At 49.6% G+C, this 14,248-nt stretch overlaps 1 protein-coding gene across 4 annotated transcripts in view; it reads right to left on the reverse strand.

The window, feature by feature from the left end:
• Window positions 1–3,428: 3,428 nt before the first annotated feature.
• The window catches only part of Lhx4 (LIM homeobox 4), a 53,570-nt gene continuing 42,750 nt past the window's right edge, over window positions 3,429–14,248 (reverse strand). For 2 of the 4 annotated variants that reach the window (XM_063272478.1, XM_063272479.1), the window contains exons 3-6: window positions 14,019–14,221; window positions 10,496–10,650; window positions 10,026–10,197; window positions 3,429–7,942 (exon numbers count right to left, since the gene is read on the reverse strand). In XM_063272478.1, the coding sequence (XP_063128548.1) occupies window positions 7,548–7,942; window positions 10,026–10,197; window positions 10,496–10,650; window positions 14,019–14,221 (925 nt within the window). In that variant the 3' untranslated portion in view covers window positions 3,429–7,547. Of the gene's footprint in view, window positions 7,943–9,561; window positions 9,663–10,025; window positions 10,198–10,495; window positions 10,651–14,018; window positions 14,222–14,248 lie in introns of all 4 variants that reach the window. The other 2 variants (XR_005492253.2, NM_001108348.2) reach the window with 2 other exon arrangements.

Genomic DNA, 14,248 nt, shown 5'->3' on the forward strand with positions numbered 1-14,248 from the left:
AAAATAATAATAAACATAAAATCTACATCCTGGCCTTGTGAGCTCTGGCTACCCTGTCTGTGTCAGTGACCACTTGGAAGCCATTTATGTCCTAGGAACCCCACCTGTGGTGCTGTTCTTGACCATATTGTTTTGAGAATGGGCCTCCTGTCTGAAGTACAGCCTATGACTTGTTAAATTTAATTACAAAGTAATATGCCAGTGTGTGTATGTCTGAAGTCAACCTTGTGTTTGAGATGAGCAAAGGGAAAAATCATTCTCCGGGTGGGAGACCTTGAAGTCACATTGGCATAAAAACACAATAATAAATAAAGGAGAGGAAGGAAGGGGAGAGAAAGAGACAAAGGCTTCTTTGGGGGCGGGACCTGCTCTCTCTGAGAGGATGCCAGCCAGGGCAGATGCCGATGGCGTCAGACATTTAAGTTTGGAAACCTGGCTTTCATGACTCCTTTAGAAAACCCGTGTTTGCTGGTGATTGGCCCACTTTACAAGCAGTGTTTCCCTGCCCCTAACTCCCAGCGTTTCTCCAGTAGCATTGACCACATTGTTTCCACCCCACAACAGCCATGATCCAATAGTCCTCCCTAAAGGAGCACTGCACAGCAGCAGAGCGACTGGCGGAGCCCCCTGTGAAGGCGGGCACTGAGAACTCTGAACGATGTATCCTGAGGAAGTATGGTAGCCGTGACGGAGCAGCCTTCCCTTTGGTGATCCGTCTGCCTGGGGCTGGGATGGTCGGCATCCACCTCCACACTTTCTATGCTTCCCACTTGAATTCTGGGATTGAAGCAAGGTCACCTGTTTACCAACTGAGCCATCCCTTCAGCCCAGTGGGTCTTAGTTAATGCTTTCTGGCCTGTGGTTTCTTGTCTGTATCCTTGTCTGTCTGTTTTTGTTTACTTTTAAGAATTCGTTTGCTGAGACAGAGTATCTCTGTAGTCTTGGCTGTCCTAGAGCTTCAATGTACACCAGGCTAGTCTCAAACTGAGGATGCCCTTGAACTCACGTCTCTACTTCCCAAGTACAAGGATCATAGGCACGTACCCGCCACATCTCATGTGTCAGAAGGGAATATGCTCAGATACCAAGGATAGTCTCACACTCACACATTCACCTCCCTCTGCCACCCAAGTGTCGGGATTAAAGGCGAGCACCTCCACGCCTAGCTCCATTCTTTTTTTAGAAGTTATTGTTTTTAATTAGTATATATGTCATGAAAGGATCATGCTCATGTTGCGTGAACGCCTGTACCTCAGGAAGCTAAAGGTGTTAGAGCACAACCCCTGGTGCAGGAGTTAAAAGCACTTGGAAGCTACTTGATGTGGGTGCTGGGACTAAATTCGGGCAACTCTGGAAGAGCAGTGCATGCTCTAACCACTAAGCCACTTCTCCAGCCCCCACCCTATCGCTTCCTTTTGTTATTTAAGTAGTTGCCCTCTTGAAAACCAAGGGTGGGAAGAACATTGAGGTCCTCTTTCCTTCAGCAATTCCAAAAGTTTAGCACTGTGGTGGGAGCGACCGACACCACAGCACAGGATGAAAATGGTCCCATGGGTTGTCAGCAAACTGCACTCAGGACAAGCCAGACTCACAGGCTGGCCAATGAGGGGCTGAGAATGGAAGCCAAATGAGAGACTCTCCAAGGTGGGTTGGCAGCAGTCCTAGTATCAGTGTTTCATTAATACATAGTGAAGACGCCAGCCGGGAGGCCCCAGAACTTTTCCCTGTCACTGTGGTTTTCCCTAAAAACCATCCAGGACTGGTCTAGCTAAGAGAAAAGAAAAAAAACTATTTCCTGTTGATGCCTTCATCTCTTCTCCTTTTCTTTGATACATAAGCCAGCAAGACCTTTAGCCCTCCTTGGCCGAATAAAATACCAACCACAGGTAATGAGTTTGGCAAAGGACTTAAATCTCCTCCATAGCAGACACTGGGGCACAAGGTGTGTCTAAGACTTTGATCCAGTCTCAGCATCCCAATGGCAGCAGTACAGACCTCGGGCCCAGAGTCCAGCCTCGGAGTTTGGACCTTACGCAAGTCAGTTGAATGCGCTGCTTTAAACAAAAGGTGTGTATCCATGGAGGAAGAGAGGGGAAAGAGAACCCAAAGGAAGGCAGACATTTTCCATTTCAGAACATGCAGCTCCAGATAGCCCAGGTGGGCCAACAGCTAAACGGGTGACAAGAGATCTCCTGGCCATTCTTCCTAGCCAGACTTTATTAGCGCTGGCCGTTGGGCGCTTCTGCAGTGCGAGAAGTTACATCGCCCTCATACAGTAGCCCCCAGTCAAAGTAGCTACTGGGCGTTTGCAATGCAACAAGAGTGAGAACTTTCAGGCTCACTTCCTATTAATCGCTTTAAACTTAAATAGCCATGTGTGCCTTGTAGCTACTGCTTAGGACAGCACAGCACAGCTGTCGGGATCATCTCTTCAACCAGCAACTCCAGTGTCTGGTGGGGGTGGGGAGTTTTTTGGTGGGGAGATGATTGTATTATTGTATAGTTGTGTGTCTGTGTGTGGATCTGTGCACATAGCACTGGTACCTACAGAGTTCTAAGAGGGTATTGGATCCCCAGGAGCAGGAGTTATAGCAGGCTGTAAGCTACCCAACATGGGTGCCAGGAACCAAATTCTGCAAGAACAGCAAGCACTCTTAACTGTTGAGCTATCTCCCCAGTGCCTTGGGTGGTGGTGGTGGTGGTGGTGGTGGTGGTGGTGGTGGTGGTGGTGGTGGCGGCGGCGGCGGTGGTTGTCATCGTCATTGTTTTTCTTGATGATGATGATGATGATGATGATGATGATGATGATGATGATTTTATTTAATGAGATGGTCTATTGCTCTCCTCGTTTTGACTAAACTTCATACTAATATGTCTCCTGCAGAGAAAAAAAACGGTAATTTCCCCAGAAAACACTTGTCTAAGACCCCTGATCACTCGGGTGGGGGTTTCTGCCCTCCTGTCTTCTCTCACCCAAATATAGACATCTGCAGATGCTTTTTAAAGAAGAAATCATAAATGTGAAAGACTATAAAAACATAGGACAGTCATTACTAATCACGTGGTCAGTAGATGTTTTGGTCTGTTTTCTTCCTGTGGAAATTGATATTTGAACACGAAGACGGGACCGCAGTCATAGCTCCGTGGCTCTGAGCACCTGCTGTGTAAGCAAGCCTGAGTTTGGATTCCCAGCATGCACTGCAGAGCTGAGCTGGGGCGGGCGGGCATGGAGACAGCAGAATCACCAGGGCTTGGTGGCCCGCCAGCCTGGCATCTCGTGATATTTCAAGGCTGTGATTTTTTAATTCAGAATTATGGTTTGGGTTTCTTTGTGGTGCTGACAGGCTCCTGTGTCAGCCCAGCTTGCTAAGCTACCTATGTCAAGAGAGAAACTCCAGAGAACCAAATAAAAAGCAAGACACATCAGCTTCTAAAGAATCTCCATCTTTATTTTACAGTTTTACCATACACATCTCATGCCAGCACACAGGAGGCATATACAAACAGACGCACCAGTCGGGCTCTCCAAAGTCACATGGCAATAAATAAGGAGGGGTGGGTGCTTTTTTTTTTTTCCTTTTCTTCTCTTTTTGCCAGGAAATGCAACTTCGTTTCTTTTTAACTGTACAAAATTTACACCATGGAGGATGGGGCGACAATCCGATGCCTAGGAGATCTGGGACTTTGAGGTCTTAAGTGTGAGCTCAGAGCAGCATCGGGGGTCCTGTGGCCCTGAACCTGCGCCTCTGACCGGATACATCGTCCTCCTCACACAGGAAAGTCCCTCGTGATCCCTGCCTGTAGGTGGCAACGTCAGGTGGGAGGGGAGGTGGCCTGGCTCTGTCCACCTGTGTTCTGCCTCACTAATCGAAGGAACGCTTGGTGCCCCTCCCACACCTGCAGCTGTCCGCTCACCCGAGCTAGCAGCATGAATCTGTGCTTTTAGTGTGGTCCTAACAAGCAGAGTGGGGATGGGATGGCTTTGCTGGACTCTCTCTCTCTTTGGCTCCAGTCACTGGTAGAGCAGTTGGAGCAACGATTGCAAAAAAAAAAAAAAAAAGGAGGGGTGGGGGGCCCTTGACCAATCCAAGAAAGAGAGAGCCAGTGGTGTGCTTTTATTTAGCTTTCAGCGTGCCCAGAGCCCTTCAGCAGCAGGCAATAAAACAAAACTCATTTCCGCTTAATTGAATTTTTCTTCATCTCATCTCACTGTTTCCAATTTTTAAAGTGCACCGTCAAAAAATGAGCCTCCGGCCCCCGCTGGCTGAGGAGGTATGGTCATCTTTGCCATGGTTAGAGCTAGGGGTCGGTACTGGGGTGCGGGAGGGCCTGTGTGGGGACGCAGGATGGCAGACTGTGGTACAAGCCCCAGCTGAGAAGCCTTGCACCCTTCCTGGCCCCACGGCCTCAGCCTGAGCGCATCACGTGTGGGACTGGCCTTTCTTCCTTCTACAGGTTTCTTTCTTTTACACGTGTTCTTGCAAATTGGGCTTAATAAGGATGAGCTAAAAGCCCTCAATTATCTTACTAGATTTTATGTTTTTTAAGGGCAGAAGATCTTCAGGCCACACCTCCCAGTGCTTTTCTCGGGTCTTAATTTTGGTCTCTCCCTGTGGCTTGACTGTATTAATTAGCGGGTACCAATTTCTCAATATGGTCCCTGGTGTTCACCTCACATTATAACCAGCAGAAGGGGCCTGAGGGAAATGGACCTGCACTCACAGACTTCACCAAGATCACCGGCCCAAATGACCAGCAGCCGTGGGGTTTGACATTTTGGCCATTTTGATTACCTTCCCACTTTCTGGAGAAAGACTTCTTCAGACTTATTCTGCCTCCACCCTTGCCTAATCCAGATGGCCCTGGAAATGGGATTCTTTTTAACTTAATTTTTAATTTTGTCCCAGTGTTCAGAGGTCTGATGAACATGCCCTAACATGTATCAATTAAGTCTTAGAGCCAAAGCTGGGCCCAAATGCTGTAAGTGACTCTACAAGGTCACACTTCGTGTTTTGAAATCATCTTTCCTCCAAGACTAGGAGGGAAAGGCTATCAGAGGGCACCTGGTATCGTAGTGTAGACCCTCCTAAGGAAGCATTTCCGTTCTCCATCTTGACCCACAGGCAAGCCGTAGGTCTTGGCATGCAGTGCCCACTGGGATACCAGCCCAGCCGTAGTCTGAACAGAACTTGCAGGGAGATCCACTTAAAATCTGAGCCCTGTAGTGGCTGTGCTTCTAAACGGGTCCCAGAGTGTGCTGCCCTCAGGAGAGCTGGCTCTGAACAGAATTTAAAGCCCTCAGAGCCTCCTACCCAGTGCTATCCTAAGAGCCCTGCCAGCCCAATGACCTCCAAAGAAACCCAAGAAGCGTCTACCAACATCACAGCGGTGCTCACCAACTTCCTCAAGACACTCGTGTTAGCATGAGTGAGAACAGCCTCCGTCCTCCCATTACTGAGTCGAGAGTATAATTAACTCATTTACAAAACCAAAACCCAATCAACTGCAATCAACAATGTTCAAAGACACAAAGCCAGGAGACACCAACCGACAGTCCAGTCGAACTGAGGCAGGGGCCACCTCGGGCAGCCTTTCACCTAGAGGGCCCAGCCTGTCTTGTTCCTGTGTGTTATCGGCTCTGCTGAGAATGGGGTGTTTATGGTGTTTCTTCACATGTCCTGTTATCTTGCATCTGTCTCTCCATTGCCCCCCGCCCCAGCATTCACATTTTTGGGGAATTCTGTTAGCACTGACTTGTGGATATCATCACTTACAGAAGAGATCTCAAGAAAGAAGTCTGAGTTTGTACTCTCCAAAGAAAAGCAAGACCGGCCCACCAAAACACTACTACAGAGCTGAGCAGGAAACTTGTCCAATGAATACGTTTAACTGAACTGAGCTTTGAAAGAGGCTTGCAGAAAAGACAGCAGCCAAAGAAGAAATGGGTTTCTTCCTCTCATCCCCCTGCCACCTCAAACCCTCAAAATATGGCTGACTGACTGACAGGAAAAATAGGGCGAGGGTTGGGGGTCCTTGGGCCTTTGGTCTCATCACTTCATGTAAAAGAAAGGCAATGCCCTCTCCCCTTTTCCTTCCTCTCAGGTCTTGTTTAAAAGAATGTGAGGCCAGAAGAAATCAACCAGTTTCCTGAGGAGGTGGGAATGAATTCCAGCTGACTAAGACCCCATTTTGGAACCGGAGCACCTGAAATGGGCCACGCCAATGGCAGTTGCCACCACTCACAGCAGTGTCTACCAGAGGTGCAGCCTTGGTGACAGACTGAGAGCCAGGCTGGGCTCCCTACTGCAGGTTTAGTAAAGCAGTAACTGCCAACCTTGCAGGCAGAGGGTCCCTGCCTTGGGGCTGGCCAGAGAGCTGGGGCTTTCTAGGTACAGGGCTGGAGCCTGCAGTATGGCACAAGTCCAACTAGAAAACTCTGTTATTCTTCCGAAACAAAACAAAACAAAACAAAACAAACCAGAAAAAGAAAAGTTTGGTTGGTCCCTGGAAGTAACAAAAACAGAATCAGCTAGTGCGGCAGAGGAAGCCATTGTTTTAAGAGAAAATAGCCTTGCAAACTCATCAAAGCCAACTCTCTCAGAGTACTGTGGACTCTCCCGGCTTACTTCTGCCCTATCACAAAACCAGGAGGTGGGGGAAGACTGACATCCGAGTGTGGCTAAACAGACCTCGTGTTGGGGATCCAAGCGTATCTATAAATGTCTTCACTGATTGTCATTCTGGTCTGTGTGGGCTAGCGTTGATCATTTCGTGGCCCTCAGCCTGTCTAGGGGAGCAAATTAAAAGGCACTGTGTACCAAGGGGACTCATCAGACTCTGTGGGAAGATCCAGAGTCACTCGGCTCCGTGAGAGTCACTTGCAGTGGAAGCCATTTCTTGCCATCAGGGGTTCAACAATATAGACAGGATGTTTTTTTAAACCCAGACTGACTCTGGGTTACGTTTGCAGGTAGGGAAAAGAGTCATTATTTTCACAGCAGCAAACAGAATGGGATGGGGTCATTTTTTTTTAAATATCAAACTGGCCGTGGTGTTTTTACTAGCCTTTAATAACTGACTTTATTTTGAAAATTAAGGTGTAATCAAGGAGGTCCAGAAACCATTTTATTATTCTCAGGGGACCATGGTGCCTCTCCCTCAGGAATCCTGATTCTGGTGAGAGGGGTGATTAGGGAGGCCAAGTGAGAAATGTACCAGCTGGAGCAGAGTTCCCAAAGGCCAAGGTGGCCTGTCACGGTCACCTGGTGCTGTCCAAGCGCTGAGCAGCCAAAGCCTGTAAGCAGGGTGGGAAGGGAGGGAGCCAACAAGCCAGCATCCTTGGAGTCCTAGGCTGTCCACCCCTGTGCTGTGGTAGAGATGAGGCCGCTCTCCTGTCTCTTCCCAAGAAAGCAGCATCCTAGTGTGGTCTCCACCTCCTAGGAATCGGCCGAGGCCTTCCATTGAAAATAATGGAAATTCACATTGGCGTATTTTTGATCCTTGAAGACATTCTCTCCCGCCAGGACAAGTAAGGTGGCAAGGAAGGTCTAAAAAGGAGGATGGTCCATTTCATCAAGCCAGGAGGCTGGGCTAGTTGGAAAATCAGGGTAGCCTACACTGCTTCCTGTCGAGAGGTCAGAGGTGGGCCCCCCAGCCATGGCTCTCAGTGTCTGGCTTACTCCCTGCCCTGGATGGGCAATGACGCCCAGATTACTGTCCACTGTGTAATCCAGCCCACTGAGCAAAGGAGCATGGGATGGCAAGGACGATATGGAGGATGGAGACTGGGGGATTCCATAGGGGCTCCCATCCCTCAAGTCCTGATAGGATTGTCCTGTCCCATCCATGGAGAAGCTCCCATTCATTAACTGTCCGCCTGTAACGTCCCCCACGTTGCCATAAATCCTATTGGTGTGGCCAAGCTCTGAGAGTATTTGATCTTCTGTGGACAAAAGAACGGAGATTGATCGTCAGTGCCCAGGACTCTTGTGGCCCCTGCTTTTCACAACCAGCAACACAATGGCCAGGAAGGATGCCCAGGGACAGCAGCTGCCTCCCTGCCAAGCCCGGATCAGACACCAACACGTCAGCCTGCCACCCAGACAGCAACCAACCAAAGGGAAAATAAGGAAGGCCTGTAGCCAAGTCCCCAGGCCCCAGGGGCTGGAAGTGGCTGCTGAGCTTGGTGGTCTAGAGTAGCTCCTCTGGCCACCCTGAGGAGAGTGAATGCCTGCCAGGGGTCGGTGGACCACATTCCCTCACAAACGGAAACCATGCTGATCTGGTTCACTTTGAAGGTTTTCAAACCAAGGAAAGTACTTGTTTGGGCTGGTTGAGAAACAGGCCTATCTGACAAAGGTGGCTAAGGACCACTCTTAGACTTGTAGGTAAAGTCCTGATCCATCCCAAAACGGAGTTCAATATCATAAACTCAGTGCCTTTCTATATCCCATAACCTACTTACTGAGGATAAGAAAGACTCGATTAAGGTAAATGGACCTTCTGGTTTCTTGAAGAATTTCATTAAGGGGATCTAATGGAATTTTCTGAAGGAATTTCTCTCTCCAACAGAGGTGAGTAGGTTTAGTCTTAAGAATTACAAGATTGAGTATTTCCCAGAGAGAACACGTTATTGTCAGATGCCTGCCCGTGCCCAAGAGAAACAAACCATGAGAGATAGTGTTCCTCTGTGTTCCAGGCATGGGTTTGAGCAGCTCGGATGGGATTAACCTGTTTTCCCAATCTTGCCAAAAGGCCTGGGAATGGCACAGATCTCCTTGGCCCTCCTTGGGTCCTAAGCATTGTGTCCTAAGCATTTGGGCTCAGTGGCGCCCTGGGCTCTGGTCAGAGACGTCACAGCTTTGTGCTTATGGTAAGCAAGTACTCCGTGTCCTCCTTCCCCGTGTCTACCAGTCCACAAACAGCCACTGTGACTAGACTTCAAAACCTCGCCTCTCCGATTCCCAAACACTAAGAAAGAGGGAGCATGTGTCGTTCAAAGGGAGCAGGAAGGCGGAGGTTAGACTCTTCCACAGTAAAATGGCTAAGTTGGCCCTTCGCCTGGTACCTGCAGTCCCTGTGATAGGCTACAATGGGAACAGCCATGCCATCCATTTATCTTCATGTACAGAGGTGTGCTTATCTTTCCCCAAGCACATCCAGAGCTGGGTGTGTCCACAGATGCCAACTCTGTGAGATGGGTAAGGACGACATCCCCGGGTAAAGCCGTTTCGGGAGAAACGGATGCTTTGGCAAAGCTACCCTAGACATCAGGTCTCTGACCCTCGGCATAGGACTCTTCCCTCCCTACCCAAAGTAAATAAATAAATAAATAAATAAATAAATAAATAAATAAATCTGTATTTGCGGGCTCGGGGACCAAGAACAGTCGTGGCTATTTGTAAACAACCTGAGGACCCACTCATGCGGTAATCTGCAGTTTTGCTGATGCACAGATTTGAACGTAGCGCATGCTGCAAAGCTGGTGTGCAGAGGACAGATGGAGTGAGTGGTGGGGGGAGGGGTCTCAGAACCGCAGCCAGTTCCCCGTCATGCACTCACATTATTGATTTCCCAGGAAAAGGCCTGTTGAGCATGTCCTCCTTCCACCAGGATTGGAGGACCGGCTTACTCTAGGGGACCGTGGGAGGAGCTCAGTGTCCCTGCAAAGGGGAGAGGTGCAGGAGGGCTGGGGCAAAGACATGGCCATCTGCTCACAACTGTGTGGGCTGCTGAGGGCATCTCTGGCAACAGGAAAGTGGGAGGGGCCTCTGGGCCAGGACAGGGCTAGGCTGGGTCCCCGGGACCCCAGCCTTTGTATCTCAGCAACCGCTGTCTGTTCTCTTGCTCTTTACTCCTCGCCCCTTCTGGAAGGGCCACGAACGCCCTTCCCACCCTTTAGTGAAAGTCTAGGAAAACCCTGTGCCCAAGAGGTTGTCAACAGAAAGATCCCTCCTGCTGGCAAGGATTAGCGTCCCCTAGTGTCTCACCTAGGGCCTCAGCCTCACCCCTCCAGCCCTGCTCACCTCGGAAGCTCAGCTCACTGTCACTAACCCCACAGTCCTCTGCTGAGCTCTCCTTCTCCTGCTTGCTGCCTCCCCGGCTCCTCTTGACGCTCTTGTAGAACTGCCCCCAACGATGCCGCCCCGCGTCCTTCTTCAGCCTTTTCTCCTTGGCCCTTCTGTTCTGAAACCAAACCTGCCACAAAGCAAAGGGAACACATTCAGGGGTTACCTAAAGACCCAGACCCACAGGAATAACACTCAGGCGGCACCCAAAGCCCCTGGAAAATGGGCCAAAGCTTTGGTAATGCGCCAGAGCTAAGTACAGGGTGCCGTCCCCTCGCCTGAGCCCCACACCCCAGAACTCAGCTCCCTGTACACTAGCGCCACCGCTCACCAGGTGTCACTCATGTCCCAGTTGTCCCTCAGGCGGGAGACACAGACCTGCCTCAGGCCTGGATCACTCAGGGGCAAAGCGGTGGAGACTGGCTCACCTGTACCACTCTCATGTCCAGGCCTGTCTCGGAGGAGAGCTGCTCCCTCACATGCCGGGCAGGCTTTGGGGAGTTCTTGTATGCATTCTTTAGTGTCTCCAGCTGCTTTGCCGTGATGGTGGTCCGCGGCCGCTTCGCCCCAGCCTCCGAGTCATCTGTAGTGGAAACCACCTTAATGGGATCAGCTGAGTGGAAGTAGCCAGGCCTCCTCTGCCCCACTTCCTTCCTCCAGACAACCTCCAGGGAAGAATAGGCATCATCGTGGGGAAGTACCCATACCCAGGGACACTGACACTGGTGAGCTCACTGTTTGATGATGCAAATCTAAATTATATAAACAAAGTATGTGCTTTCAAAATATGCAGATGGCCTTCATGTAAAAACTTTCAAATCATGAAACAGAAAAAAAATGAAAAAAAAAAAAAAAGAAAGAAAGCCTATCTAGATAGTTCCAGCTACTCTAGAGGCTGAGGCAGGAGGATCACTTGAGCTCAAGTGTTTGAGGCCCAGCTGTGGACAACACAGCAAGAATCCCTTCTTCAAAAGAAACAGTGTGTGTGTGTGTGTGTGTGTGTGTGTGTGTGTGTGTGTGTGTGTCAGGGTATGTGTGTCAGGATTGTGTGTGTGTGTACATGGCAGGACATATGTGTGTGTGTGGTGGTATATGTGTATGTGTGGCAGGGTGTGTGTATATGTTGGGTGTGTATGTATATGTGTGTGTGTATGTGTGTATGCGTGTGTGTGTATGTGTGTGAGAGAGAGAGAATGTGAGTGTCAGGGTATGTGTGTCAGTGTGTGTGTATCAGTGTGTGTGTGTATGGCAGTGTGTGTGTGTATGGCAGGGTGTGTGTATGTGTGTGGCAGGGTGTGTATGTGTGTGTATAGCAGGTGTGTGTGTGTGTGTGTGTGTGTATGGCAGGGTGTGTGTGTGTGTATGGCAGGGTGTGTGTGTGTATGGCAGGGTATGTGTGTGTGTGGCAGGGTGTGTGTGTGTGTGTGTGTGTGTATGGCAGGGTGTGTGTGTGTATGGCAGGGTATGTGTGTGTGTGGCAGGGTGTGTGTGTGTGTGGCAGGGTGTGTGTGTGTATGTGTGTGTGTGTGTGTGTGTGTGTGTGTGTGTCAGGGTATGTTTGTATGCTTGTGGCAGGGGAGGAGACCCAGTTCCTAAGACTCACTTAGTTTCAGCGAAGCTTGGCCGTGTGAACTAGAAAGCATTTCCGTGCAGCCCATGCCCGTGCCCGTCACCAGGGCACCTTGGTGCCATAGCCACTGCCCATGTCCACGGGACTTTCTTCATGTGATTATGGGAACTATTATGCTGTTATTATAACATTCGCTGTTATTATAATTTAAAATCTTTTTTATATCCTATAACAATGTCATCCAAGTGTTCATTAAGTGGTGGTGGCAGTGCTCATGCTGAAAAATGTACCCAAAAATCAATAACTTTGGTGCGGAAGTTAAATGTGATAAAAAAAAACACTATGAGGGAGGCCAAGCGAGACCATGACACCCTGGGCTGTTAATTTAGGAGAGAGCATTCAGCAAGGTACTGGAGATAATGCTGAGGAAATAGAAAGTAGCATTAGGGCGACCTACAGTTTGGTTATGGATTGGTGTGAGACTGCGAAATACCTCCCCGCAACACACACTTACAGCGTTAATCCCCGTGGAAAATTAGCCTTAACATATGTTCATTTTGAATTATGCAGTGTCTCCTGAAACCTGTCCCTGGCATAAAATGCAGTGTCGTCGTATTGAAAATATAAATATCAAAGGAGGTGAGATGAATGAACAAAGCCATTCCCACCACGATGCAAATCGCTGATATAAGACCCTTTGTTCAGCTCCAGGCAGGTTATTATGAGTCCCGAAGAAGGTTTAGAGAAACGAGAAGGAATGACAGCTAAAAAGAGCCAAACGTCCCCTACCATGTCAAGGGTTCCTGCATAGGAGGGAGGGCCCCAGCCTGTCTGACGGCTGGAAGCAAGGGATACCTGGGAACCAGGAACAAGGACCTTAGGCTGTTTTTAATCCTTTAGCGTACTTCACTTCCTGTCTACATTTCTCTCTGCTAGGCCCTTGTTCTTGTTTAGTATTCCCCTTTATAAGCAACTTCCTGTCAGTCCCAGGAAACACCCCAGTGTGACAAGGCCGAGACTCAGCCTGTCATACAACTTGCCAGAGAAGCTCCAAGCCTGTAAGCTGCCCACACAGCCTTGGGTGCCAAGACCCGTGTCCTACAGAAGGCTGCAATGAGATACCCGAACTCCTCCCAGAAGATGACAAGACCTGTGATGTCATTCTGGCCTCCCAGGTGACACTCCTGACAGCCTCCCTCCCCTCTGGAATCACCCACAGAACCAAGAGGTTCTGGGCAGAGAACACACAGGTCAACATGAGGTCCTTGACAATTCAAGCCAGGACAGGCCCAGGAGAGGTATTGCTTTCATGAAGGTCTGGTAGAGGTGACAGAGTTCTGATGGCCTTGCTATCTCTGTGTTGACACCCTTCTGTGACACCCTGGAGCAACAGCATGGAGCTTTAGGAACTAGAGAAGTGGTTGTCAACCTGTGGGTTTCAACCCCTTTGGGAGTCACCTAAGACAACTGGAAAACACAGGGATCTATAGTATGAGTCATTTTACAGTGACGAAATTACAGTTACAAAGTAGCAACAAAAATAATTTTATGGTTGGGGTCACCATAACATGAGGAACGGTATTAAGGGGTCACAGCATTGGGAAGGTTCAGAACCCTTGAACCAGAGCGATTGAGCACATTAAGGTTTGGGTGGGATCTAGAGAGGTCTCTGGTCCCTGAGAGAAGAAGACCAATGTCCTTGGTCCACCAGGAGAGGCCAGAGCTAGGAGTCCCCAAGAGAGAGAAGGCTCCTGCCCCATCTTGCCACAAGCCAAAGCCAAGGTTGGCTCCACTGAATCACATGGGGCCCTGAAGATTTGCCTCAGCCTGCTCCACACCATGAAAACCTAATTTCTCCATGTATTAGACCCAGATAACATGGGTAACTGAGTCCAGGAAAGACCTAGAAAGAAATACATAAAATTGGTTGGGGCTTTGGGCACTCAAGAGTCAGTTCCCCTGAGCCCACAGTCTGAGGAGAGGGAAGAGACAGCTGAAAACAAGCCAGCCCTGCAAGTCCTGTGAGGAATGAGATGATGAAGGAGGTGTATGCCCCAAATATACCCCTCACCCCCATCAATCAAGCTCCCAGCTGTGCTCCAGGCAAGGAGACCACTGAGCTCACAACTTCATAAGGACCTTAGCAACTCTAATAACCACAGCTTTATTAATGCTTTCACAAAGCCAGCAAGGTCTGAGGGTTTGGGGGTTGCTCAGAACGGAATCTCACTGTAGAGCTCTGGTTACAATTCTCGGACTAGGCTGAGTATCCGCGGGGCCCAGAGGGCTGGACAGGAAGGATGGAGAGAGGCAGGCACCTCAGTGCGTAGCTCACAGTCTGCAAAGCGCTGGAGGCATGTGAGCAGGGCCACTCCGCTTACCGTTCTGCTTGGCTGTCTCGTAGTCTTCCTTGCACACTAGCCGGCCATCCTCCATAAGGTAGAACTCGTCCCCCGTGGCCAGCTGCCGGTTGCAGATGATGCAGGCAAAGCAGTGCAGGTGATAGACGAAGTCCTGAGCCTTGCGAACCACCTGGGTCGGGGGGATGCCCTGCTGGCACGCTGTGCATTTTGTGCCAAAGCGCCTGTCAGGGCAGCAGGGAGAGAAGCAA

This window comes from Rattus norvegicus, chromosome 13, assembly GCF_036323735.1.
Source record: "Rattus norvegicus strain BN/NHsdMcwi chromosome 13, GRCr8, whole genome shotgun sequence".
Classification (NCBI taxonomy): domain Eukaryota; kingdom Metazoa; phylum Chordata; class Mammalia; order Rodentia; family Muridae; genus Rattus; species Rattus norvegicus.